The following is a 24,945-nucleotide window of genomic DNA, read 5'->3' as shown; positions in this document are numbered from 1 at the left end:
AGCACGCCTGCCCACCAGAAGGGTTCAGGCAATCTTATCTTATTGACCACTTTCGGCAGGGGAAGATGGTATCCGTCCTAACCTGCCAACGCCTGTTGGGCTTGCTGATGGCGTCCTCATTGTTGATTCCCCTGGGCCTGCTCTATCTCCGGCCTCTTCAACAGTGGTTCAACTCCCACCAGCTGCACCCAAAGCGCCACCGTCACCACCAGCTGCGGGTGACCATACAGTGCCTCATGGCATCTAGGTGGCGCTGTCACCCCTTCTCTCAGGTGGGGTGGAGATGCTGAGGATGTGCCGCCGGGAGCTGATCAGCACAGACGCCTCCCAGTTTGGCTGGGGGGGGGGGGGTGACCAAGGGCAGGTCGGCCAGCAGCTGTTGGCTACCCCCTTGGAGCGGCAGGCACATCAATACACTAGAGCTCCGAGCTGCACTGCAGTCTTTCCTTCCACATCTGAAGGGAAGAAATGTCCTGGTGAGATTGGACAACACCACAGTGGTGGCTTACATCAACCATCAGGGTGAACTGAGGTCGCACCGCCTCCATCTTATGGCACGGGAGCTCCTTCTCTGGGCTCAGGGACGTCTAGCATATCTACGCGCAGCACACGTACCTGGCATCCTGAATGTGGCAGTGGATATGCTCTCGAGGAAGGGCCCGCCACCTTGGGACTGAAGCCTACATCTCCAGGTGGAGCAGCACCTGTGGGACAATTTCGGGAGGGTGCAGGTGGACCTGTTTGCCTCCCTGGACAATGCACACTGCCCCCAGTGGTACTCCATGTCTGGGCTTGGATGCTCTGGCTCACGATTGGCCAGGGCTGGAGCTTTACGCATTCCCCCCTTTTCCCCTGATCCAGGCTGTGCTGGACAGGACCAGGTTGGCAGAGCAACGTCTGCTTCTGGTGGCCCCATACTGGCCCAGACGACCCTGGTTCAGCCTTGTTCTGTAGCTGTTGTCTGGGACACCTTGGCAACTTCCCCCGAGACCGGACCTGCTGTCTCAGGCCGGGGGAACTCTGTGGTATCCAAGGCCGCACCGCAGTCTGTGGGCTTGGCCACTAAACGGCACCAATGGTCCATGTTAGGACTACAGGAGGGTGTAATGAACACCATGCAGAACGCAAGGGCACCGGCTACAACCGCGGCATACCAGTTGCACTGGCGGTTGTTCTGCTCTTGGTGCACTGGTATTGAGGTTGTGCCCGAGTCATGCAGGGTGCAGTATGTCCTCCAATACCTGCAGTCTCGCTTGGATGAGGGCTTGACAGCCTCTACATTGAGAGGGTATTTGGCCGCTATATCTGCCTGCCATGTGGGGTGGATGGACAGGCCAGTGGGGCGCCGTCCCTTGGTCTCCAGGTTTATGAAGGGGGTTCGTCGTCTGCGTCCAGCAAGGACCCGCTCAATGGCGAGCTGGGATCTGGATGTGGTCTTGGCACACATCCAATTCTTCCTTTCAAACTATTGGAGTCTGCCTACCTGAAACACCTCTCTATGAAGGTGGCTTCTTGGTAGAGATTACTTCCATGAAGAGGGTGGGTGAGCTCCATGTAGAGGGTGGGTGAGCTCCATGTAGAGGGTGGGTGAACTCCATGTAGAGGGTGGGTGAGCTCCATGTAGAGGGTGGGTGAGCTCCATGCTCTTTCAGTAAGTTCTGAGTGCTACCGGATGGACCCCGGGGGAGGAATACATCTCTCCGCCCCAACCCTTTATTCTTCGAAGGTTCTGTCAGACAGGCATGTGAACATACCTTTTATCCTGTCTGCTTACGACCCTCCGGCAGTGGCGGGGGATTCTGGGCTCTCCCTCCGGCATGTTGTGCCCTGTGAGGGCACTGGCTGCCTATGTGGAGCGGACACGGTCAGTTAGAACAACAGACCAGCTCTTTGTCTGCTTTGTCCTTGTGCACTTTTTGCTAGGTACTATCAGGTAAATGTGGCACCTCCCTCTGCGGTTGGTTTAGCGGTCCTGGGCGTCGTCTCCCGTTCCACATTGACGGCCCCTGCGTCTCGGTCTCGCACTTGGATTTCGCCGCAGGCTGGTCAGGTCCCTCTAGCACCGACTAATCTGGTACGGGTATACCAATATATTGGAGTGATCCAATATAGTGGAATATAACTAAAGTTATGTATGTAACCACGGTTATGTGAGCTATTTGGATCACTCCAATCCTCTACGGTGCTAGAGTCGCCTCAAAAATGATGTAGAGAACGCATGTCGCGGCCATGGGTTCTATATATATATATATATATATATATATAGGGGCAAACCCCAGCCGTGACACAGGTGTACACGGGAGTAAATCTGTTAATCCTCACCTCGGATGTATCCCTCTGCCGCGGAGTGATACCAATATATTGGAGTGATCCAAATATCTCACATAACCGTGGTTACATATGTAACCTTCGGTATTGTGTAGGTTGTAACATAAAATGTGGAAAAAGTCAAACTCTGAATACTTTCTGAATGCACTTTAAAAGTTACATATTTTAAAATCTTGATTCCTGACAAGCGAAACATCATCAATGGACTAATTACATTTTTTTTTTAAGATCGTTATTGGGTGTAAATTTCCTTTAAGCTACTTATCATAGTGGGTATATCCAGTCCAATACTTCAAGTATTGTTTTTTCTGTGATTGCTGAACTTTTCATTAAGAATGCACTCATTATTTTTATGGTTACATTTCTTTTATTAACCTTTATTTTAATATTGTATGAAACGTGTTGTAGATTATTTTTTTGTCATTTGAATTAAATTGACTTTTTTGGCAACATCAGAGGAGTTCATTGCATTATATTAGCATTTGTGAGATGATTCCCTGATTACTAGAGACGATCTAGCCAAAGATTTGTATCACTAAACCAAGATAGACCACAGCCTGTAGTTTCCAATGGGAACAGATGAGTCATAGGAAGAACAAGCAAGGAGGTGGGCAGAGCCAAGCACGAGATCCTATAGGCCCGTTCTAGCAGACGCCGACTCTGAAATGCAAGTGTGCAATAACTCAAGTCAACTTTTCACTCAAAAACAACGCGATTAAAAAAAACTTTGACAAAACTTAGTCCACTCTATTCATAACATATTTTAGTTTTGGGAACAGAAAACTGTATTGAGATCAAATGTTTCATTAATGAGAAAATGTTCAGAATGTAGGCCAAAATCCATCTCGCTCCATCTTCTCTCATTGCCCGTCAGTGGGCTTCCGAGTGGAAAGGTCAAGCGGATATTTATACATCCAGTACCTGTCTCATTGTTCAATCTGTGATATAGCGTTTCCCATGATCGTAACTTTTATTCTGAAGGCGAATATAAACCGGAACTAATGTTTTTTTAAGCGACTTCCTGCAAAATGAGAAAAATTATAACTTCCAGGTAAACAGATATTTCAGCCAAGTGACTAAATGATTGCTTGGGTTTAGTTTAGGACGTCCCTGTGACTGATAATAATGGATTATCGGAATTTAACGGAACCGGTGGTGAATACGGGTAAGTTTATAGTTGTCGCATTGGAAGCTTCCACCAGACAGAAGCAGAGCAGGCAGGGGTTCCAGCTAGCAAGCCAACTTTCCAATCGTAGCCCTGTAGCTAGCTACTTATGGTGTAACTATGTATGGAATCAATGCTTTTTTCCGTTTAATTATCGCTTTTATGTGATCTGCATTCAGACACAATCTACTTAAAATGCAATGCGTAGTTAGCTATAGCAAGTAGTATCAATGTTTTACTCTTCTAGTCATAGCCTAGCTATGTGTGCTCTTGTTTGGCTCAGTCAGTGCAGCTGCTTACTGCCTGCGATATGTTCATTCATAGGGTTATCTTTTCCTCTACCTGCCCTGCGCCTGTTCATCCCACCGCTGCGGTTGTTTTCTGCAGCGATGTGGCAAGTGGCCCAACGAGGGGATATAATGGACTACGGGAAGCTGGAAGAGTTTGTGACATTTGTTACAGAGACGGTTCCAGAGCTGCTCAGTTTCAGACAGAGAACCCAGCTCATGTTGGGCTTACGAGCAAAGGTGAGAGAGAGAGGAGGTGATTATTTACAGTAACTTTGACTCTGTCATAGTGCCCACACACATCTTTCACGGTCCAAAAGAACCAGGAGTGAAAACCACAAAATCTATATATCCAGATTTGTCCTGTGACTTGAAAAGAACATGGTTAATTTAGTAATGAGTTGTAAGAAATTATATTTTAGTCATGAAACAACAGGGAATGGAATATTTGAAAAGAAAGGTTAGGCCAAGTTGTTTACCCAACAGTGTTCTTGTAGGAATAATCTATGGGTTTCTTCCCCAGTTGGTTTTGGAGTTGTGCCGCACGGAGCAGACAGCAGGACTTCAGATCCATCTGGACAGGATCCATTTCCACGCAGCAAGATCACATCCGGGGGATGCAGACGTGAGTTTTAAGATATTCCTCAATCCTCTGTAATGATTTTCTCTCACTCTATCTTGTCAGAATTACAGTACATTTATTCAAGAGGTTATTTCCCCAGTTTTGTTGCGCAGAAGCGGAAGCCTCTAAATCAAATTTCCTTGCACTGGTACAAACTCTTATCCAAGACCCAGTTGAGAGGGAACATTTCTTCCAGGTCAGTATATGGTTTTGTTGGTTCAGTTTTTTAAACACCAAAGTTTGAACATTTGTATGGTCTGTCAACATTGCTATAACAAAACAGATAAAACCAGTAGTATCTAGGCTACATTGTCAATGTTTTATGTTTTTGTGATAATAAACCTATCGCTTCATATTCTTAGGCTACATTTAATCTTTGAAAGAGATGTGAAAAGTAGCCTGCCAAATAATTGATCCCCCTGTCTTTTTCATCTCTCCCATTAGGAAGTGTTTCCTGTAGACTATGGACCCAAGTATGACTCTGCTCTGCAAGGATTAATGTGGGAGTTTCTCTCCAGGCTGGAGCAGCTCCTTCCAGTACCAGACCTCAAACAGGTACTCATGCAGAACCTCGTTATTAGACCACTCCTTTGACCTCCGTTATCAAGCATGAGCTTGTGAATAAAGTTGGCTTATTTGAATGTTTGCATAAAGAATGTCTGTGTCTTTCATGTCATAATGTCCACGCTGAATTAACATGCTGTCTCATGTAGCACTGCAGCACTCTTCACAAAACGTTACATTGGTTACTTTGTATATGTATTAGACATGAGACATCTTGGCGCATTTTATTTAAGATGATGGGCATTTAGAATATTTTATTGAAGAACAACTGGACCGGTTGATTGATGCATTATATTAATGTGTGCTCCCCATCTCGTAGACAGTGTCTTGGCTCAATGCTGCACCCTCTGTCTTGGAAGAGTGTGTCAACTCTCTATCTCAACCTCTGCAGTTGAAGACTCTACTGCAACATCATAGAGAACTAGGATATTTGGACACCAATGGTAAACCACTTAAAAAAAACAAAAATCCAGAATTAGTAAAGGAGGTATGCAAATTGTTACATTTGAATGATTCAAGGAAATGCTTTTAGGATTGTAACATTCCCCCTTTATTCATATCATCCCTGCAGTTTATTAAAATAAATAACATCTCACTGTAATTGTCTCCTTTTACCTCTCACTCAGCAACTTCTTCCTCCTCTGCTGGCGACTGCATCTTCTCCTCTCTGTCTCTCACTCCGGTACTGGTGACGGCCACTAGAAAGACAGAAACAGAGATCCAATCAGAGTTGATGGATGGCTGTATGGACCCAGCCTTATATGGTGAAGAGATGGAAACAGAGTCTGTAGTAGTGACTGAGTATGCAGAAGTGGAGCTGGGGACCAGTACATACACCAGAGAGGAAAGGGAGTTTAGTATAGAGAAGACTGAGTCACAGAACCCAAGAGACAGTCAGGCTGAATTGAATGGGGAAGAGCGGGAGTTGGTAGCCATGCCAAGCGAGGAAGAATGTCAAGAGGGAGAAGTGGAGGTTATTTGTGAGGAAGTGGGGCATCCTAACGGAGACGCTGAGCTTGTTTCAGAGGAAACCAGTGCCATGAACACAGAGGAAGCCGTTTTCTGTGCAGAGGTGGGGGATGTGTGTGTGGATCTGGAGTCAATGAATAGAGAGGTGGAAATGATTTATGAGGAGGTGGAGCATGTTGAACATCAGGAGTTAGTTGGGCCTATATGTGCAGAGAATACAATTGACAGACCGTCCACCCACAATGAGAACCTACATGACGAAAATGGGGTCACAGCGGAGGGGCGTGAGAAGGATGCGCAGGAGAGAAATGAAGCTGGTTATGTCCCCCAAACTGTCACGGATCAAGGAAGTTCCCAATGTACGCCACAAGATGTAATGAACCAGCCTGAACTGGTCACATCCTGTCTGCACCAAAAACCCACATTAGGGTTCCAGAGACTGGATGTCAGTGGGCTGCCTCTCCAAATGTCCTCCTCTCAACCATGGAGAAGAAACACAAGACTCCAGATGAAGACAGTGGGATCAAAAGGACCCAATGGAGGGCAGCTCAAGGCATTGGAGGAGGGTAATGGGACCTGGGGTGTCCCTTTATACCTGTCTCCAGACCCAAGGTAAGAATGAGGGGTGGGAGGGGACTTAAGGTTTTAAAGCAATTTCACCATTTACTTTAAAAGGACCACAATGGAAATGCGTCATTGACTTCATTGTGTTATCCCTGTCACGTTTTTAAAATGTTTGTACTGTCTGTATGGCTTTGTTAAACTGTCAAATAAAATCAATCAAGTGCAGTGTCATTGGACATCAATTGTGCTTTATCGCTATCTTTAGGGAAGACTCTGAAGACCTCAGCGCCACTTCTGACAGCTCCACAATGAATGGAAATAAAGGTTTGCAATGTTATATCAACACAAGGTTTCTATGGTACTATAGGTACACTTGGATATCGTTAGAATTCTCTGAATGTTTCATCATTTTAATTGAATAGATTTGGCCATGTTGAATATGGTCCAGATGCCTGGTTCAGAATAAGTTGGATTATAAGTTTTGATAACTTTCTAAATTTACAGTATGCTCCTTTCTCTGTTCCCCTGCAGGTGGGACGGTGGAGGCTCCCTCTCTTGTCTTCGCCTGCTCTCAGTGCTCTTTTAACCATGCCGACGAGGTGACCCTCCGGCAACACCTTAAAGCGCTTCACCCAGAGGAGTACAGAAGGATGCTTGCTGCTGGAGAAAATGAAACAGAAACCCCTCCAGGGTCTTCCAGTAGCACCCCTCTGAACCCATGTCTCTCAGACATTCCCCACACACTGGGAAAGTCTGGCAGGCATACATCACGCTCCAAAACATGCTCTGTGTGTGGAAAGACCTTCTCTCGAGCAACAGATATGAGGAGACACCAGAGATCCCACACTGGGGAGCGGCCTTACAGGTGCACCCAATGTGGGAAGACTTTCCAGTACTCCTTCGACTTGAAAAGACACCAGCGAAAGGGCCTAGGGTCAAGGCCGTTCCAGTGCTGCGCGTGTGGAGAGGGCTTCGATCGGGAGGAAGATCTAAAGACACACTGCAGTGTGGCTCATTTAGCAGAGTCGCCAGTCTCTGATGATGACGTTGGGATCAAGTTAAACCTCCCAGCAGGCCTTGAGAATGAGCAGTGTCCCAGCGAAGAGGGTCAACACAAATGTCCAGAATGTGACATGTCTTTCAGTCAGATATCCCAAATGAAGCGACACCAGCTGATTTACTCCGGTGGTGACCCGCTGCAGTGCAACCAGTGTTTGAAGAAATGTCAAAACTCTGATGCCCTCACAAAACACATGCAAATGCACAACGGCGCTCGACCATTCCAGTGTTCTATGTGCAAAATTAACTTCACGCAGCTAGTTTGTCTTAGGCAACACTATTTGAATGCTCATAAGGAAGAGGGTTCATTTCTCTGTTCCCATTGTCCTAAAAGTTTCTCAAGGCTATCGAACTTGATCAAACACCAGAGAACTCATACAGGTGAGCGACCTTACCAGTGCTCTCATTGTCCAAAGAGATTCACACAACTACAGATCTTGACTAGACATGAGAGAATTCACACAGGAGAGAGACCATTTCTTTGCCCTGACTGTGGAAAAAGTTTTCTGTCCTCTGGTGAATTGTCAAAACACCTTCAGTGTCACTCAGAGGAGAGACCCTTCCCTTGTCTCGAGTGTGGAAAGACTTTCAAGGCCAATCGGTTTTTAAAGAAACACTTACAGACTCATACAGGGGAGCGTCCTTTCCCCTGCTCCCAGTGTGGGAAGAGATTTTCCAAGTCGACTGATCTGACCAGGCATAATCGCATGCATACAGGGGAGAGGCCACATATGTGCTCTCAGTGCGGTAAAAGTTTCTTAACTTACTCCGAAGTGGTGAAACATCAGCGTTACCACACTGGAGAACGACCATTCAAATGTGAGCAGTGTGGGAAAAGTTTTACCCAGTCCTGCTATCTTACAGTACATAAGCGGATACACACAGGAGAGAAGCCCTACTCCTGCAGCGTGTGTGGAAATCGCTATAACAGCACCACTCCACTGAAGAGACACATGCTCAGCCACACGGGAGAGAAGCCATACGTGTGTACTGAATGTGGGAAGGCTTACAACAGATTGCATCTTCTGCGCACACACGAGCGAACTCATGCAGCAGTTGAGGCTGTTTGTTGAGGATATTGGTGTGTCATTGCTATTCATATGTTGTAGTGTCTTTGGTGGATCATTTGTTGTTTTTTTGGAAATGTAAAGTAAGACAGGCCATTTGTATTAGAGGCCTGTAACAACAAGAGTTGAGCCTCATACTGTGAATTGTTAATTCTGTCACTGCTTGGAATTTGATTGTATTTTTGAGATGTGCATTTTTGTGGCCAAGAATCATACATCAAAGGGCATATTCTTTTATTTAGATTACTCACATTTGTAATAAATACCATTTAAAATAACACAAGCATATTGCTATTACGTTGTTATAACTAACTTCTTTCAAAACAGGGTTTCTCACAAACTCATAAGCAGATACTGAGAACCACACACACCCAAGGACAGAGGGCTGGCACAGACCTTTCATAAACACTGATAAGAAAAGGGTGCTTGGGTCTGCATTTCACGAGATAATAAGACACACACATACCCAAGGACAGAGGGCTGACATAAACCTTTCATAAACACTGATTAAAATGGGAACATCTACGCACACACAAAATCTCCTGCTTAGCTGAACATTTGGTAACAAAGAACTTTTGCTGCAAGACTCAGAAGGATGACGCCCAGCTCATCAGGACCAATCTGAGAAGACAACACCCTGTCCAGAACCAACCAGAGGACCAGAACTTCCAGACTCAACCTACTTTCTGTGCTGTATAAAATGTCTATGCACTCTGTTATCTGGGCTTTTTCTGGAGGTTCCTTATGAGCTAAATGAACGAGTCCGTATACGCTTGTACCAGATATCTTTACTCTTAAATTAAACTGTCGCTTGTCATACAATTTACCACCTTGTCTGAATCGATCCTTGACCGGCTCGCCCTTCTCCATATCCCATTATCAACACCTTGTTTTGACATTAAAAAGAGTGAAGTATTGCGCACCTTCCTTTGCAGAATGACGAGGACAGTTGCTACCGGTACACAGGCTGGTTGTTCAGAGGCGAGTGCCAGGCCTCTACTGTATGTTCAAAACTGAGGGAAAATATGTATTCTCAAATGTAGGCTCGAGTGTTGTCTTTATGGTTGATAAACATAATATTAATCAATCTGCTATCTTGGTCAATAGACGATACAGTATTACCTTTTCTAAGGCACCCATTTTGGCTCATCAGCACCCCCAGAGGCAAAACTTCTTTATCTTTACTGGAGTATTCCTTAGGTAATAAAAATAGCGTTGCTTATTTTTGTCTTGCGGTAGGCTACAATATTTTTCAAAAGGAAATCAACTAAAATCTAACAGAGCCATGTTAGTGGTAATGTAAGTTGGCAGCTTGGAGGACTTATTTTGGATAAGGTACAGGCGGAAAGAAAATTGAGTCCAGTCTTGGGTACCGGAAGTTTTGGGGAAGTAGATCGTTGTTACTTCGCTCGTTAGGGAGCAGTCAAATAATTTTTGTTTTCAAATTATTCTGCGCTTTTACATAAGTATATTTATAGCCATGGATGCATGTGGACTATCTAAAGACATCAATGGTGTGTAAGAAAATAACGTATAGCTAACGATACCATGCTAGCTAATATCTGCAGAACTAATATCAAAAGCCCCATGGAAAAAGTGGCATAGTTAGCTATCAGTTGAAAGCCGGTTAAAATCGGTTATGACTGCATTGTTAAGCCAAGTGTGCTTGTAATCCTATCTAACTAGCTATCAATTTAAAGTACAGACAATTTGAATAGTAAAGTTATTGCTTAATGCAAATTAATCCTGACAAAGACTAATGTCTGATGCTACTCTTATATTCTATGGAGCCCCATCCTTTAACGACTGGATGAGAAATGCATGTCTGCCATCTTTAGCTGACAGACATAATGATATATTACTGCTGTATATATTTTGAACAGTGTTCTGACTTCTGATTAAATGTTTGTCAATTTGTACACCTACATTTTAGATCCAGTTCTCAGTCTTTCTTCTCTGCACCTCCTGGTTCCACCCTTGCGGCTCCTGTCTGCTGCCATGTGGCAGGTGGCTCAGCAAAGAGATGTGAGGCACTATGAGAAGTTGGAGGAGTTTGTGACTCTGGTGACAGAGGCCATTCCAGAGCTGCTGAGCCACAGACATAGAGCTCAGCTCATTCTAGGTCTGAGAGCACGGGTGAGAGACAAGTCAGGGGGCATAGGGTTATTCAGTTGGATGGAGAGCCCTGAAAAGCGCAAATGAAATATATTGAACAGAAGAGAATTTCCTATGATGATGAGTAGAGAATTGTGTCTGTTCTATACATTATGTAACTGTCTGCAATCCTATGAATGGGTACTCCCCACCTGAGTTGATTGAGAGATGACAATGACATGGTTTCCCCAGCTACAGGTTTGTACCACAGTTAATACTTGTTTCTACTGCATGTGATTCAGCTGGTTCTGGAGCTGTGCCGAGGCCCTGCCGACCCTCAAACCATCCAACCTTACCTGGACAGAATGCCCACTGTAACTCCAGGATGTACAGGAGTAAGTGGGCTACAGTCCTTTTAGAACAGAACTTGGTTGTTTTCCAAGTGGATTTGAGTGCACACAGCCACTATGTGATGATGATTGTATCTGTTTACTGTCTTGCAGTACAGAGACGCAGAGGTGGAAGCATCTGAATCAAATTTTGTGGTGCTTGTCCAATCACTGCTAAAGGACCCAGTCGAGAGGGAGTGCTTCTTTCAGGTAATTTTACACTCAGCTCTGTGAGCCTCTTGCAGGACCGCGCTGCTTACGCCAAGGTTTTACTGAAAACAATGGGAGTGTCACGCCCGGGAAAAGTTACTCATCCAGGCCTTCAAGAAAAAAAGTACTTGAAGTTACAATCCATCACCTTGCCTTAATTTTTAAATAATGTTCCCACAACAGGATGTGTTCCCGGAACAATATGGCCGACATTATGACACAGCGGTGCAGACATTAACATGGGAGTTCCTCTCCAGACTGGAACAACTGTTTCCAGTACCAGACCTCAAGCAGGTATTGAGCAATATGGCATGCATAGCTTTTGGCAATTTAGCCTTTCTGATATTGGATGTAGCATAAATCTAGCACAAGTTAGGCATAGTACATTTTGGGAAGACAAACACAATTCTTTAGGCTACGTTGATTGAATATAAAATGCATTTCTAAAAGACATTCCCTTTCAGACGGCGACATGGCTCAGCTCTGCACCTTCCGTCCTGGAGGAGTGTATGCAGTCTACCCCAGAGAATCTGAACCTCATTCTCCAGCACCATAAGAGTTTTGGACATTTAAAAGAACCTTGTAAGTCTCCTGTAATGATTACCAAATCATGATGCAACGTCTTGTAGTTTAAAACTCGCAGGTCTTTTTATGACACAGTTCTTGTTTTCTCTCGTTCAGCTGCTCTCTCCTCCTCCATGGGCGACAACATCCTTTCCTCTCTGTCCACCCCTAAAATGGTGGTCACCACTGAGCCGACCACTTTTGTAATCCGGTCAGAGTCGTCACATAACTCGGCAGACGTGCTGGGCCCCATGTCTTTAGAGGACACTGATGCGGTAGTGGTAACAGTTTACACTGAAGTGGAGGTTGGAACAGAGGTGGAAGAAGAGATTGTAGAGACGATGAACGAGGAATACGTACCGTCAAACGCCTCTCCACTGCGGGAGGAGGTGGTTGAACTTAAAGCTGAGGATATGAATCTGGAGATGACAGTCGTTGAAGAATATGGCTACGTGGGGGAGGAGAGGAGTGCAGCCGAGGAAGAGATGGACACAGTGAGTGTTCCAGTGGAGCAAGCCGATGAAGCCGTTAATATCAGTGAAGACATTGGAACTGGGACAGAGACTGTAGCAGTCAAAACATATGTCCAAGATGAGGTGGTGGCAGATCAGGACGGCCAATCAGAGACTGTGAATGTATGTGTGAACCAGGAGGGGAAGGACACGTCCCATGTGGTCAACTTTCAAACCCAACAACCTGCGACGTCAAATGTGAGGCGGTCTACACGGCTGCAGTCGAAGACACCAAGAACTTGGAGGAGGAAAAATAACACTGAGAACAAGTATGAGTGATGATTATAGAATAGGAGTACTGTCATTTAAAAAGGAATCTGCCATTTTGTCATCAAATTAGTGATATTTTTGTTTTTAATCACAGGAAAAACGGTGAGGCCTCAAGCGTGGTTTATGTCATCTCACCCAGGGGAAGAGAAGCCGGTAATAATGATCTCTCCAACTATTCTGACAGTCATCAGGGAAATGGTTATATACAGTAAAGTTGGAAGTTTACACACACTTAGGTTGGAGTCATTAAAACTCATTTTTCAACCACTCCACAAATTTCCTGTTAGCAAACTATAGTTTTGGCAAGCCAGTTAGGACATCTACTTTGTGCATGACACAAGTCATTTTGCCAACAATTGTTTACAGAAAGATTATTTCACTTATGATTCACTGTATCACAATTCCAGTGGGTCAAAAGTTTACATACACTAAGTTGACTGTGCCTTTAAACAGCTTGGAAAATTCTAGAAAATGATATCACGGCTTTAGAAGCTTCTGATAGGCTAATTGACATCATTTGAGTCAATTGAAGGTGTACCTGTGGATGTATTTCAAGGCCTACCTTCAAACTCAGTGCCTCTTTGCTTGACATCATGGGAAAATCTAAATAAATCAGCCAAGACCTCAGAAATAATTGTAGACCTCCACAAGTCTGGTTCATCCATGGCAGCAATTTCCAAATGCCTGAAGGTACCACGTTCATCTGTACAAACAATAGTACGCAAGTATATACACCATGGGACGACGCAGCCATCATACCGCTCAGGAAGGAGACACGTTCTGTCTCCTAGAGATGAATGTACTTTGTTGTGAAAAGTGCAAATCAATCCCAGAACAACAGCAAAGGACCTTGTGAAGATGCTGGAGGAAACGGGTACAAAAGTATCTATATCCACAGTCAAACGAGTTCTATAACGACATAACCTGAAAGGCCGCTCAGCAAGGCAGAAGCCACTGCTCCAAAACCGCCATAAAAAGCCAGACTACGGTTTGAAACTGCACATGGGGACAAAGATCGTACTTTTTGGAGAAATGTCCTCTGATCTGATGACACAAAAATAGAACTGTTTGGCCATAATGACCATCGTTATGTTTAGAGGAAAAGGGGAGAGGCTGCAAGCTGAAGAAACCCATCCCAACCGGGAAACACGGGGGTGGCAGCATCATGTTGTGGGCGTGCTTTGCTGCAGGAGGAACTGGTGCACTTCACAAAATAGATGGCATCATGAGGAAGGACAATTGTGTGGTTATAATGAAGCAACATCTCAAGACATCAGTCAGGAAGTTAAAGCTTGGTCGCAAATGGGTCTTCTAAATGGACAATGACCCCAAGCATACTTCCAAAGTTGTGGCAAAATGGCTTTAGAACAACAAAGTCAAGGTGTCGGACTGGCCATCACAAAGCCCTGACCTCAATCCTATAGAAAATCTTTGGGCAGAACTGAAAAAGCATGTGTGAGCAAGGAGGCCTACAAACCTGACTCGGTTACACCAGCTCTGTCAGGAGGAATGGTCCAAAATTCACCCAACTTATTGTGGGAAGCTTGTGGAAGGCTACCCAAAATGTTTGATCCAACTTAAACAAAGGCAATGCTACCAAATACTAATTGAGTGTATGATAACTTCTGACCAACAGGGAATGTCATTCTCTACTATTATTCTGACATTTCACATTCTTAAAATAAAGTGGTGATCCTAACTGACCTAAGACAGGGAATTTTTACTAGGATTAAATGTCAGGAATTGTGAAAGCCAAATACATTTAAACTCAGGTTAAGGTGTATGTAAACTTCCGACTTCAACTGTACATATTTACAGTAGCAAGAACTGAGGGACCAAAATTTGGAAAAAATATGAATGTTTGGAAGATGTATTGTATATTTACATGTCTTTCATTGTGTGGTCTCAATATATTTTTCAATGAGCATGCCCTTTATTTCATTCTCAAGCCATGCAAATAAAATATGCCTTGTCTGACTTCTGTCTCCCAGGTGGATCTGACAAGGTGACCCCCTTTACCTGCCCTAAGTGTGCCTACCACAGTCTGGAGGAAAAGAGCCTTCACCTCCACATGCAAAGCATTCACACAGAGGAGTACAACAAGCCCAATGTGTCTGGGAAAAACAGAGCAGAGGTTTCACCATGCACTCGCCAGATATTCACATCAATCAAACCTCTCCTTTCTTCAAAAACTTTAACAACTGAAAACTCTGAGAATCAAACCGGTAATGCTGGGACTCCCACCAAAGCAAAAGGCTACCATAAGGCCCACACATGCGCCACGTGCGGTAGGATCTTCACTCGCTCCTCAGATGTGAGGAGACACCAGCTCACCCACACGGGTGAGAGACCTTTCCACTGCTCTCAATGCGACAGAACCTTCCAGCATTCGTGGGACCTGACCAAGCATGAGAAGAAACATGGTGGGACATCCATCTCTTTCCCCTGCCAGAAGTGCGGGAGCTCCTTTGCCAACCTCCGCTCTCTGACAGCCCACCACAGAAGTTCCCACCTGGGCGAGAGCGACCTGCCCCACCTCTGCTCCATCTGTGGCAAGAGCTTCCCCTCCTCCTCTGAGTTGCTGGAGCACAGGAAGAGCCACGGGACCAGCCTCCAGTACATCTGCCAGCAGTGTGGCGAAAGCTTCCACTCCCTGCTGGCTCGCTCCCAACACCGGCAGACCCACCTGGTAAAGCGGCAGTTCAAGTGCCCGCACTGCGACAAGAGCTATACGCGCAAAGCTGATGTGAAGAGGCACATGTTCTCCCACAGCGGCGAGCGACCGCACCAGTGCAACCAGTGTGGGAGATGCTTTTCCTTCCTCTTCCTGCTCAAGAAACACCAAATAGTTCACACGGGCGAGAGGCCTTTCCAGTGCTCCTACTGTCCCAAGAGGTTCACATTGATATCCATCCTGAGCAGACATGAGAGAATGCACACCGGGGAGAGACCCTTCCTCTGCTCTCAGTGTGGGAAGAGCTTTCTGTCCCAGGGGGAGCTGTCCAAGCACCACCACTCCCACACTGATGAGAGACCGTACGCTTGCAATCAGTGTGACAAGAGGTTTAAGAGCAAAAAATCCCAACAGGAACATATCATCTCCCACACCGGCGTGCGCCCTTACCCTTGCTCTTATTGTGGGAAAGGATTCACCAAACCATACGCGCTGACCAGGCACCATCTCATACACACAGGGGAAAGACCATTCCCCTGCGTCCACTGTGGGAAGACATTTCTCACCCCCGCAGAGGTACAACTACACATCCGCATTCACACAGGGGAACGCCCTTACCCCTGCCCTGATTGTCAGCTGAAGTTTAGGAGTTCGTCAGACTTGGCACGACACAAACGCTTTCATACAGGGGTGCAGACATTTGTCTGTAACCAGTGTATGAAAAACTTTCCCACCTCGTCCAAACTGAAGAAACACATGGAGAACCACTCAGAGACAGAGGCAGTCCAGAGCTCAGACTTTGGAGAAAATTCAAACCAAGTGTGAAGTAAGGGCAGCAGCACAATTGGCAAAAATGGCAGACAATTCATTAAAGTAAATTTACCTTCACAGCTATTATATTCTACAATGTCTCTGTCAAGGAAGATCTTTCAACACCATTAGATCTCTAAAATATGATATCTTGTCAATCTGGCTCATGTCCATTGCAATATAGCTATCAATTATTATTTTGTGTCTGATCAAAGGGAGTTGCAACTCAATCATGTCCTTGACTTGTTTTATTGTAAAACTGTATATGCTCAGCATCATAAATGCAACGGGTTTAAACTGTAAAATCAGTGCTATGATCATCCAATTAGTAGTCAATCAGTAGCTGGTCTATTGGAAGCGCTGGTAAATTAAAATGTTTGTCAACTTTTGAAGAATGTCAAAGATTTGTAAAATGATCTGTTACGTAATGAACCAGCCTTAGGTGGATGCCAACTTGTCTCCTTGTCTTTACAGTTCCCAGCACAATACATGTATTTTGTTCTACTTTGTAGCGCTCTGTTTCTCTGACACACATACCAGTAATTAAAATGAAATTAGTTGGGCGGGGGGAACAGGTTAGGCCCATGTAGTGAAAACAATAGGCTTTGTGCAGAAGATCTGTTGGATGCCAGTTGAATCATTCCTAGGTGAACTATCCGATGCATTTCCGATGACAGGACCCTTTGTGAAGCGCAGCAATTCCAGGATCACTTCCGGATTGCTTTTCGTTCGTGGCTACAAGCATGTTATTAACTGGTTTACAATTAAATTAGTAAAACATTCGTAGACAACGCAAACGTAGTGTACACAACATTATTTGCTACAATCTGTAGCGTTCAGGAAGGAACCGATGCATTAAATCCCGTCGTCTAACGGGATCCTCCATCTAACTTTTGTAACAACAGTCAGCATTTGGCCCACGCGACAAAATGGACTCGGAATTTTCGGCAACGGACAATGCAGGTATGCAGGCTGTATCTAATAAATGACCATGCAAATATGCCAGCCGCTGCATATACTATTTGCTACTTGAGTTATTTTGGGGTATGTTCAGCAAGACACCATGTTCACAGCTTGTTTCCAGTCAAAAATTAAGTCCACAGGCCCGTGCAGTACTCGTATATTTCTACAACAATTATGAACATTTGCTCCACTGAATATGCCCCAGTATCCATAATTAAGATGCATAAGCTACATTCAATTACACAAGACTGTTGCGAAACGTTATTTAACAATTTCAGAGAATGCACTAGCTATGTTGTAGATTGATTTCAAAATTGTTTACAATGTTCTTTTGAAATACTCTCCAAGCCAATGAAGGTACAACACATAACAAAGTTTGTGGACACCTGCTCCTCGAACATCTAATTGAAAAGTCATGGGCATTAATATGGGGTTGGTCCCCCCTTTGCTGCTATAACAGCCTCCACTAGACATCCTGTGAAGGCTTTCCACTAGATGTTGGAAAATTGCTGCGGGGCTTGGTTTCTATTCGGCCACAAGAGCATTAGTGAGGTCGGGCACTGATGTTGGGCGATTAGGCCTGGCTCACAGTCGGCGTTCCAATTCATCCCAGAGGTGTTCGTTGAGGTCAGGGCTCAGTGCAGGCTAGTCAAGTTCTTACAGACCGATCTCGACAAACCATTTCTCTATGGATCTCGCTTTGTGCACGGGGGCATTGTCATGCTGAAACAGTAAAGGTCCTTCCCCAAACTTTTGCCACAAAGTTGAAAGGACAGAATCGTCTAGAATGTCATTGTATGCTGTAGTGTTAAGATGTCCCTTCACCTGAACCATGAAAAACAACCCCAGACCATTATTCCTCCTCCACCAAACTTTATAGTTGGCACTATGCATTGGGGCAGGTAGCGTTCTCCTGGACTCCGCCAAACCCAGATTTGTCGTTGGACTACCAGATGGTGAAGCGTGATTCACCATTCCAGAGAACGCTCCAGAGTCCAATGGCGGCAAGCTTTACACCACTCCAGCTGACGCTTGGCATTGCGCATGATGACCTTAGGCTTGTGTGCGGCTGCTCAGCCATGGAAACCCATTTCACGAAGCTCCCGACAAACAGTTCTTGTGCTGACATTGCTTCCAGAGGCAGTTTGGAACTATAGTGAGTGTTGCAACCAAGGACTGACAAATTGTACGAGCTATGCTCTTCAGCACTCGGCGGTCTCGTTCTGTGAGCTTGTGTGGCCTACCACTTTGCGGCTGAGTTGTTGTTGCTCCTAGAGTTTCCACTTCACAATAACAACACTTACAGTTGACTGGGGCAGCTCTAGCAGGGCAGAAATTTGATGAACTGACCTGTTGGAAAGTTGCCATTCTTTGACGGTGCCACTGTAACAGATGTGAAATGGCTAGCTAGTTAGCGGTGGTGCACGCTAATAGCGTTTCAATCGGTGACGTCACTTGCTCTGAGACCTGAAGTAGTTGTTCCCCTTGCTCTGCAAGGGCCGTGGCTTTTGTGGCGCGATGGGTAACGATGCTTCGTGGGTGACTGTTGTTGATGTGTGCAGAGGGTCCCTGGTTCGAGCCCAGGTAGGGGCGAGGAGAGGGACGGAAGCTATACTGTTACATTGATGCTGTTGACCCGGATCACTGGTTGCTGGCGAATAAGGGTGAACGTGGAAAGAGGAAGCTGGCAGATCGTTGGGAGAACAACCTCTATATTGTTACGGAGAAGAATAGTGACAACCACATCTTTAAGATACAGAACATGTCGACTGGCCAGGAGAAAACGGTCCACCGTAATCTGATCATTCCTGTAAACTTCTTGCCTCTCCCTGACACTGCCTTGGAGACACCTAATACGGGAGACCGTGAGGATCCGAATGAGGAGATGGAGGACTCATCCATGAACGATATACAAGAAATGGACATTGGTGAGAGGACTAGTGCGGGGGTATCAGAACAGACCTCGGGGAAGCACAGCCGGAGCACGCTGAAAAAGAAACCCCAGATGTGCTGGAAGATGGGCCACTGGCGAGGGACCCTCAGAACTCACCACATTCTGAGGGTGTCACTGGTGGCACAAGCATGTCAGAGCTAACCTTTGGAGAAGAAATGTCCGAACCCTTTGAAGAAGAAAGGCATTCTGAAGATGCCGCTGGTAGCACAAGCTCCAGCAACAGTCACCCACGAAGCATCGTTACCCATCGCGCCACAAAAGCCGCGGCCCTTGCAGAGCAAGGGGAACAACTACTTCAGGTCTCAGAGCGAGTGAAGTCACCCGATTGAAACGCTAATAGCGCGCACCACCGCTAACAAGCCAGCCATTTCACATCGGTTACACCACTTTGAAAGTCACTGAGCTCTTCAGTAAGGCTATTCTACTGAAAATGTTTGTCTATGAAGATTGCATGGCTGTGTGCTAGATTTTATTCATCTGTCAGCAACTGGTGTAGCTGAAATAGCCAAATCCACTCATTTGAAGGGGTGTCCACATACTTTTGTATATACAGTGTATGCGTTTGACGTTCTGTCTGATTGCACCCTTATTATTCATTTTTCCATGCTGTTTTAGGTCTCCCTCTCCTCTCCTTCTGCCTCTTGGTTCCACCCATTCAGCTTATGTCAGCGTCCATATGGCAGGTGCTGCAACAGCGAGATGCCATGAATTATGCAATGCTGGCGGAGTTTGTCTCCCTGGTGACAGAGATGGTCCCGGAGTTGCTGATCTATAGGCACAGAGCCCAACTTATTTTGGGATTGCGAGCAAGGGTGAGTGTTGCAACCCTAATGAGTGAGTGTAGAGGCATAGATAGAGCCCTGATGTATTCGGATCCCTTTTAGAATCCAAGAGTGGAAGATTTAGTCTCGTGTAGGCACACTAATTTCAAAACAGTCCCTTTACAAGTCAGAATGTTGAATAAACTTCATTTGGACAAACTTTACCTGTTGTCTGCTGATTTTTTTATGTCGGAGGTAATCGGTGACAAAATATCCACAGTGAGGTGTTATTAGCCCGACTTTCAGTACGCTGGTCTGTATATGTTTTCAATACTGATGCATGGGACGTAAACACTTGCACAATATCTAAACAAGGGCCAAGCGTGACCAAACGTTGACAACTTTTCATTTGTAGTATATCGCATGCGGTTCCAGCTGATTGCGAAGGGGACATGCTTCGGTCGACAACGCTTGGTTACGTTCGGCTATTGTTTGCATATTGTGCATCATGTGCAACGCGTCAGGAGATAGAAAATACAAACCGTGGAAATGTTATCTTTATTTCCTACTGCCAAAAGAACAACAGCACGGACAACTGGTAAATTGAGTGTAAATATCATTTTATTCAACATTCTGGCTTGTAGAGACAACCGCATATTTTTTAGGGCGACTTTTTCAGATTGAAAAGCCATGGGGTGACCATGGTAACAGTCTGACGTACTATAACTATATAACTAATGAATAACGGTGCATGGGGTATGTGTTATTGCAGCACATTCTGGAGTTGTGTCGCAGTGAGCATCCTGTAGAACCTCAGGTCATCTTAACCCAGCTGTACATGATTCAACCACTTACCCACTTCAGTAATGATGTAAGTTGATCTTCAATGAATACCTTCTTCCTGGAGGAGTGGACTGGAATAACTGTGGAGTGAAATGCACTCCTATACATAAACTGTATGTTGGACAAATGTGTCCTTATTTGATGTATCCTACAGGTAAGTGACACAGAGGTGGAGTCGTCAGAGACTAATTTTCTGGAGCTGGTCCAGACCCTGCTTAAAGACCCTGATGAGAGAGAGCATTTTTTCACAGTGAGACTTCATAGAAACACATGTCCTCTCGCATTGGATTTACAGGTCAATGAAGTAAAGTGTTTTGCATTGCATTTACCTGTATATTAAATAATGTGGATGGGTTTTCTTCCTCATCTGTGTCCCTCAGGAGATATTCCCAGTGGAGTATGGACCACAATATGACATCGAGCTGCAGACTCTACTGTGGGAGTTCCTCTCCAGATTGGTTGAACTGTTACCGACCCCTGACCTCGCACAGGTGAGGGAAAGAATACCTTCCATTCACATCTACTGTTTAATAATCATTGTGCAGTACCAGATTAATTAAACTGTGCAAGGAACCATGTGAAGTGGAATATTCAGTAGATACATATCTATTATTTTATCTATCCCCCAGACAATGGCATGGCTCGGTACTGCCCCCTCAGTCTTGGATGATTGTGCCCATGTTATATCTCATCCAGCAGATCTGAAGAGTCTGCTCCAGCACCATAAACGTCTTGGACATTTGGAGCAACATGGTGGGTGACACGTAGCAAATGAATGCATCCTATTTTAAAACTGCACATGGCATTCATCCAAATGGATTGACTTTAATTGTAGCATCCTCTCTTTGAACAGTACCCCCCTGCGCCATGGGCGACTGCATCCTGTCCTCTCTCTCCATCCCGCCACACAGTAGAACGGTGATCAGCACTGAGCAGACCACCTGTGACAACCAGTCAGAACCCTCACAGGAGTTTGTGGATGACTTCGAGGTGGAAATTGTAACTCTGACAGATTATGAAGAGGTTGAATTAGGTTTGAGTCAGGAGGAGGTGGAGGATGGGAACGATGACGAAGGACAGACCATGGAGGACAAGGAAGAAGAGCCTAAAGAAATGCCCGTTGAAGAAGTGGAGGAAGAGGAGAAAGTGATGGAGGACCATGAAGAGAGGGGCTTGGAGAACAACTCGCATCTAGAAGAAGCCGAGGATGACCCAGCATCCTCCCATCACCAAACATCCTCTGGGCCCCACATCTGCTCAGTCTGTGAGAAGAGCTTCAAGTTTGCCTCTGCACTAATAGCCCACCAGGTCATCCATACAGGAGAGCGCCCGTATGTGTGCCATCTGTGCGGCCGGTGTTTCTCCTTCAGGCAGTCTCTGGACAGGCACAAACAGACGCATAAGGATGGGCGCGTTTACGACTGCTTGATCTGTGGGGAGACCTTTCAGTCCTTGTCAGCCCGCACAGAGCACAAGAAGAGCCATATGGAGCAAGGCGCTTACCAGTGCTCACAGTGCCACAGGAAGTTCAACTGGGCGTCGGCCATGGTGAGACACCTGAAGGCTCACACAGAGGGCACTGAGGTCAAAACGCAGGAACTTACAAAAAGCCTGAAGTCTGAGAAAGAGGATATAGGGATTAAAGAGATTGTAGGAGAGGTGGCTATTGAACCCCCTGAAACAGACCCGGTGTTGGAGGATGGAGGGAAATCCTGTCACAATCCACAGGAAGGAGCGGGTCTCAAACAACAGGAAGGAGATGGTCAGTTTGGTCAGTCCACTTCGTCTGAGCCTGCAGTGTTGGTGCCTGGACTTCTGGACAAGGTCGTAACACTTGTCAAGGTCCGTACCAGTGGTAGGAAAACGAAACCGACCTTGAAGGTGCAGATGGTGAACCTGCAGAAGCTCAAGGGAAAGGTTGCCACCCCAAAGAGGAGGACGGGTGGAAGCTTGATGAACCCCCAGGGTTTCACACCATTGCATTTTAAGAGGTAAAGTAGATGGATGCAGACAGTTTAAGGTTAAATAACAAGTTTGTTATTTTAAGTGAGAAATAAAATGTTACTCAAATGTCATCTCATGGCATTAATGCTTTAGGCGGGCAATTCCACAGTAACAGAGTGACACTGAGACTCTGATTTTTTACTTTAAAATGTATGTCAAACAAAAAAATAAGTTTGGTAACAGACAGCACAAACTGTCATTCTGTTACCAAACTACTGTTTATCAAGTAAATGTATCCTTGAAAAATTCTGTAGAAATTGTTCAACGTAGTCCTTGTGCATAGTTGTATGGTTTGTTTAACTTTGCAATCATTGGTTTTTGTTTGACATACATTTTAATGTGAAAAATCTGAGTCTCAGTGTCACTTTGTTACCTTGGAATTGCCCTCTACCTACTTGTTTATCTTCAACAGTGAGGAACACTCCTATGGCTCACCAGTGGTCTCAACAAAGGAAGGAGATACAGGTACAGATGTATTACCTTATTAGTTTTGCATAAGTGTGTAATTGTTTGGTCTGTTGAGTGGTTACCTACATGTATTATTTTGTTACATACATTGCTTAAATAATTGTTTGTATCCTGCCCTTATTGAATCCATCAGGTTTTCACTTTTACTTTGTTGGTCCTTCAGGGTGGTGTCCATTCTCCTGTCCCGAGTGCTCATTCGTCAACTCAGACGAGGCGTCCGTCCAGCAGCATATTGAGACGAACCACTCGGGGGAAGTACAGGAAGACGCTCCGCACCAAACTGGCCAAGCTGGACACTATGATTGCCCAGACTGTAACAGCAGCTACAAGTTTCAGTCCTTACTGAAATACCATCGGCGCGTACACACCGGCGAGCGCCCATACGTGTGCCCTCAGTGCGGACGCCGCTTCTCCTTCAAGCAGTCACTAGAGAGGCACAAACAGACACACAAGGATGGGCGCAAGCATGACTGTCTGATCTGTGGGCAGAACTTCAAGTCCTTGTCAGCGTACACAGAGCACAAGAAGAACCACATGGAGAACGGTGTGTATCGGTGTTCGGAATGCGACCGGCGGTTCTCCTGGAAGTCTGCGCTGGTAAGACACCTCCGGACTCACACGGAGAACGCCACCGAGGCTGAGCTCTCTTACAAATGCCCAAGGTGTGACTTGGGATTCAGCAGTAGTACGTACCTTAACAGGCACCTGCTCACACACCAAGAGGAGAGGTTGCATGTCTGCAGCTGTGGCAAGAACTTTGCCTACAAGGCTGCTCTGACCGCACACCAGCGCACCCACCTGAAAGAGAGGCCACACCAGTGCAAGCAGTGTGGAAAGGGTTTCCTCTACAAGGGAGGGCTGGTAAGTCACATGAAGATCCACTCTGAAGAAATGCCTTTCATGTGCTCATTCTGTGGGAAGAGCTTCAAGAGGGAGAGGAACATGAAGAAACACGAACGCTGCCACACCAGAGAGAACGTGTTCAGCTGCTCGCAGTGCGACAAGACCTTTGTGTACAAGGCCACACTGACCAGGCACGAGCTAACCCACTCGGGCGAGAGACCGTTCCTGTGCTCCGATTGTGGCAAAGGGTTTTTCTCCCATGCGGAGCTTCTAAAGCATGAGCGCTTCCACACGGGCCACAAGCCGTTCCAGTGCTCCCACTGCGGGAAGCAGTTCACCCAGTCCTGCTACCTGACCATTCACCTGCGCTACCACACAGGGGTACGGCCTTACTCCTGCACCCATTGTGACAAGAGCTTTCTCAGCGCCAACCGTCTAAAGAGACACCTGAGAACCCACACAGGAGAGAAACCCTACCTGTGTTCAGAGTGTGGCAAAGGGTTCAAACAGTCATATCACCTCAAGATGCACCAGCAGACTCATGCCACTAAGATTTACTGAGGCATGATTGTGTCTCTGTCCAGACTTCAGTCAAATGATTTGGTAGAATGTAATGGTGAGTTAGCTGTCGACTGTGTAGACAACCAGGAGTGTTAAAATATAAATACTGAATAAAAATATAAATTCAATATGCAACATATTCAAAGATTTTAGTGAGTTACAGTTCATATAAGGAAATCATTCAATTGAAATAAATTCATTAGGCCATAATCTATGGATTTCACATGAATGGGCAGGGGTGCAGCCAGGGGTGGGCCTGGGAGGGCTTAGGACCACCCACTGGGGAGCCAGACCCAGCCAGTCAGAATGAGTTTTTCCTCTCAAAACGGCTTTATTACAGACAGAAATACTCCTCCATTTCATCAGCTGTCTGGGTGGCTGGTCTCAGATGATCCCGCAG

General features: G+C 45.6%; 2 protein-coding genes across 5 annotated transcripts in view; both read left to right on the top strand.

Annotated features, from left to right (window-relative positions):
• Positions 1 to 8,971, top strand: part of LOC120050112 (zinc finger protein 16-like) — a 32,134-nt gene extending 23,163 nt beyond the window's left edge. For 2 of the 4 annotated variants that reach the window (XM_038996757.1, XM_038996756.1), the window contains exons 7-14: positions 3,818 to 4,020; positions 4,304 to 4,405; positions 4,503 to 4,598; positions 4,847 to 4,957; positions 5,286 to 5,409; positions 5,593 to 6,547; positions 6,765 to 6,823; positions 7,031 to 8,971. In XM_038996757.1, coding sequence (XP_038852685.1) covers positions 3,818 to 4,020; positions 4,304 to 4,405; positions 4,503 to 4,598; positions 4,847 to 4,957; positions 5,286 to 5,409; positions 5,593 to 6,547; positions 6,765 to 6,823; positions 7,031 to 8,631 — 3,251 coding nt within the window. In that variant the 3' untranslated portion in view covers positions 8,632 to 8,971. Of the gene's footprint in view, positions 1 to 3,255; positions 3,494 to 3,817; positions 4,021 to 4,303; positions 4,406 to 4,502; positions 4,599 to 4,846; positions 4,958 to 5,285; positions 5,454 to 5,592; positions 6,548 to 6,764; positions 6,824 to 7,030 lie in introns of those variants that run through there. The other 2 variants (XM_038996758.1, XM_038996760.1) reach the window with 2 other exon arrangements.
• A 544-nt stretch (positions 8,972 to 9,515) lies between these two features.
• LOC120049163 lies at positions 9,516 to 24,788 on the top strand. Its single transcript, XM_038995390.1, has 18 exons — positions 9,516 to 10,139; positions 10,559 to 10,761; positions 11,022 to 11,114; positions 11,223 to 11,318; positions 11,502 to 11,612; positions 11,783 to 11,900; positions 12,000 to 12,663; positions 12,759 to 12,817; positions 14,656 to 16,157; positions 18,775 to 19,195; positions 19,681 to 19,877; positions 20,599 to 20,697; positions 20,824 to 20,919; positions 21,050 to 21,160; positions 21,299 to 21,422; positions 21,523 to 22,660; positions 23,086 to 23,138; positions 23,305 to 24,788. Exons 1-18 carry the CDS (start codon positions 10,106 to 10,108, stop codon positions 24,543 to 24,545), a joined length of 6,360 nt encoding a protein of 2,119 aa, XP_038851318.1. The 5' UTR covers positions 9,516 to 10,105; the 3' UTR covers positions 24,546 to 24,788.
• Positions 24,789 to 24,945: the final 157 nt, after the last annotated feature.

The sequence above is a fragment of the Salvelinus namaycush genome, chromosome 6 (assembly GCF_016432855.1).
Source record: "Salvelinus namaycush isolate Seneca chromosome 6, SaNama_1.0, whole genome shotgun sequence".
In the NCBI taxonomy this organism is placed as follows: Eukaryota; Metazoa; Chordata; class Actinopteri; order Salmoniformes; family Salmonidae; genus Salvelinus; species Salvelinus namaycush.
This window is presented reverse-complemented; position numbering and strand designations above follow the sequence as displayed.